At 58.1% G+C, this 3,400-nt stretch overlaps 1 protein-coding gene across 1 annotated transcript in view; it reads right to left on the minus strand.

Annotated features, from left to right (window-relative positions):
- The window catches only part of HPS4 (Hermansky-Pudlak syndrome 4), a 27,910-nt gene that overhangs the window by 1,389 nt on the left and 23,121 nt on the right, over positions 1-3,400 (minus strand). Inside the window, 2 exon segments of the mRNA XM_010828704.1 lie at positions 1,777-1,885; positions 2,306-2,439. Of these exon segments, the coding sequence (XP_010827006.1) occupies positions 1,777-1,885; positions 2,306-2,439 (243 nt within the window).

The raw sequence follows: 3,400 nt of genomic DNA on the forward strand, positions 1-3,400 counted from the left end.
GGGAGCCCACAGTCCACCGCCATGCAGACCTCAGACCCCAGAGACCCCGCGAGGTCTCTGGCCCAGCAGGAGGAGCCCGGGCCCAGTCACTGTGGCCACAGAAGGGGCGCCTCGGGGTTCCGAGCATGGGTCTGGAGGTCCCACACAACCTGGGTGCTCACCGCAGCCCTGAGCCTTCTGTCTGTGGGAGTCTCAGCTTTCTCATCAGAAGAATGGACAAGACAGCGGTAAATTCCCTCACTGAGACTTCACGGAGTAAGTGAGAAGGAACGGATACAAATCGCTTAGCCCGTGGTGAGATGGTTAGGAAACGGAGGCTGTTGTTTCTATAACTGTTACTCAAATGAGCTATGTATCCCACCACGAAAAGTCTCAGCTCTGAGGAAGGTGAAATGCTGCAGGTCCACAGGTGGGGGGTGGGTCTGGGTTGCCAGTGTGGGCAGCTTTGACTTAAAGCCAGAGGAGGCACATTTATTGTGGAAAGATACACAGAAATATTGGCTGGAGACGGCGCTGGGCAGCAGAAACGCCCACCCCCCTGTGTGGCAGCTGCAGACGTTAGAACCTGGTCGGCCAGGCCCAGAGCCCACACCCCACACCCCGCCTCTCAACTACACTGCACACACACACACGCCCCAACCACAAGTGTGTGTGCAGGGCCGCGCGCCACGGAGACGAGACACCTGGGCTCAAATCCCGACTCGGCCCCTGATCTGGGGCGACTCATTCACCCTACCGCATCCTTGTGTCTCCACGTCTATGAAATGAGGTTACAAAGAAGGTATTCGACCAACCCACTCCCCAGTACAGTACACACACGCAACACGCACACAGCAGGCACGCCCCTTCTGACCCTCTAACTTGCCTTTTCTGCTACTGGTTTCGTAAGAGAAGCATGTAGAGAGAAAAAGTAGAGTTTAGTTGGTTAAAGACTGTAAATGCCACTAATTAATAGGTCTAGACCTGCTGGCCGGAAGGTGTGTTCAAGACACGCAACAAAGTGAAAAAAGAACTTAAAAAACAGCAAGTGCGTGTGCTCCAGTTTTTTTTTTTTTAAGAAGACCAGCAAAATAATAAATACTGATCATCTGTCTTTTATATGGGCTACCCCAGTGGCTCAGTGTTGAAGAATCCTTGCCTGCCAATGCAAGAGATGAGGGGTTCAATCCCTGTATTGGGAAGATCCCCTGGAGAAGGGAATGGCAACCCACTCCAGTATTCCTGCCTGGAGAATCCCATGGACAGAGGAGCCTGGTGGCTACAGTCCACGGGGTCACAAGAGTCAGACGCGACTGAGCAGCAGCACCTCTTATGTGCAAAAAAAAAAAACCTAATACCAAGAAAACCTGGGGTAAGATACACCATACTGCTGACTATGAGTATCCTGGGGGCACGCTGGTGAGGAGAGGACATGCTGCCCTTGGGAGACCTTTGAGGGGGGGACATCTGGATGTTGTGGTCAGGAGCATGTGGGACTTGTCCAGTTGTTAGACAGATGACAGCCCGTTCTCCGCCCCCACTGACTGATGGAAGCACTGAGGTGGGGAGGGCCTTGGGTCCCCTCCCTGCTGTCCCTCAGTGTCTGTAGCAGCCCGAGCCCCAGAAAGGGACCCGGCATGTACAGGACTCAGGGAAGCCCGAGGATGGATGACAGCAACCTGCAGGGCGGGTCAGGGGATGCCCGAGCCGGTCCTTGCACTGGTCTTCATCCGGTTGTGAGTGAGGCTTTGCCAGGGACCCGGGGGGCAGGGCTGGGAGTGGCCTGGGAACACTCACCTGACGGTCACCTCGTACAGAGTGGGCAACCGGGCGAACTCGGAATGCATCAGGCTGACAGCCTGGAGGAAGCGGCGGTCCTGCGCTGTGGTCACCTGCGGCAGGTTGGCTTCCGGAAGAGGACACGGAAGTCGTCATGCGTGGCAGAGTGCCGCCCCCCAGTACCCCCAAACCCAGAACCACAAAAAGCTGGGATGAAGTGAGGCCCCAGAGGCAGTGGGAAGGAGGCCGGGGTGCTGGGCCCTCTCGCCACCCCTGATGGTGGTCAACACTTGTCTTAGCACAAGGGTATCCAAGTCGGGAGGCAACCCCATCGCAGTCAGTCTGGACGCGGGTGCTTCTCTCAAAACGTTGGAGAAAGGGCAAGAAAGAGACCAGCCGGGAAAAGTTTGCCGAGAGTAGTTAAACCCGGTGGGAGCTGGGCTCCAAGAGAGAAAGAGCATCCTGACCACAGGGCACCTCCCCACCAACCAGGGACCTGGGCCTGGGTGCTGACCCCCCAACTCCACCTCCCGGAGGCGAGCCTTACCTGTCAGCAAGTTCTGGACGCGGTCGTAGTGTGCGAAGCTGTAGGTTCTGGCCGCGGGGGCCGCCTGGTCGCGGGGCAGCGTCTCGCTCAGGTGCACCTCCAGCCCGTTGAGGGACGCCAGGCTGCCGTGGTACGGCGGGGCGGGAAGGGACAGCCGCCACCACTCAGCAGGCCACCCGGGGAGAGCCGCCTGGCAGCCCGACTTAGCGCCCCGGGTGCTAGGACCCATGTTTGGAAAGGTCCTGACTTCTGCCCTGAGGTCCTAAACCTCTTCAAAGCGTTCATCGCTCAGTCGTGTCTGACTCTTTGCGACCCCGTGGACTGTAGCCCACCAGGCTCCTCTGTCCATGGAATTGTCCAGGCAGGAATACCGGAGTGGGTTGCCATTCCCTTCTCCAGGGGATCTTCCCGACCCAGGGATCAAACCCCGGTCTACAACATTGCAGGCAGATTCTTTACCGTCTGAGCCACCAGAGACCTCTTCAAACTTGTAGAAAAATGGGAACATAGAGGGAAGCCGAAAAGTAAAAGAAGGGGTAAAAAGAAAAAAAGCCAAGAACAGCCCCGAACCTCAGCATCCAGGCAGAGCTGCTGGCAGGCGGCCCGTCCCCTCCTCACCACACTCCCGCCGCGCTGTGTCCCCACCCCGTGCGTCTCAGCCGGACCGAGACGTCATGACGTCATCCGCGTGTGCAGCGCGGCCCCCTCCCTCCCGGGAACCCGAGGGGACCAAGGGCGCGGGCGGCGGCTCTCCGCTCCCTGGCCCAGGGGAGGACCCGGCTGAGGAAGGCCGTGCGGAGCTGAGGCCCAGGCACCTCTATGTTCCATCGCCTCCCGGGGGGATGTCACGCGCAGGTGCCATGGGAACACAGGACTGCCCCCTTTCGTACGAGTTAGCTAAAGATGGGCGTCAGACTGTAAATGACGACTGAGGCTAGTTTTGCGACCTAACGATATAGCATGAACTTCACTCTTCAATCTGTTTTCCCACAAAGACATTTTCCAATGACCAACGGCTGAGCTCTGTTTGGAGCCCATCAAGCAGCGATGTCACACCCGATGGACTCGGCCTGATACAGGGCCCCCTGGGGCCGC

Source organism: Bison bison, unplaced genomic scaffold (genome assembly GCF_000754665.1).
Source record: "Bison bison bison isolate TAMUID 2011002044 unplaced genomic scaffold, Bison_UMD1.0 scf7180017864495, whole genome shotgun sequence".
Taxonomy (NCBI): Eukaryota; Metazoa; Chordata; class Mammalia; order Artiodactyla; family Bovidae; genus Bison; species Bison bison.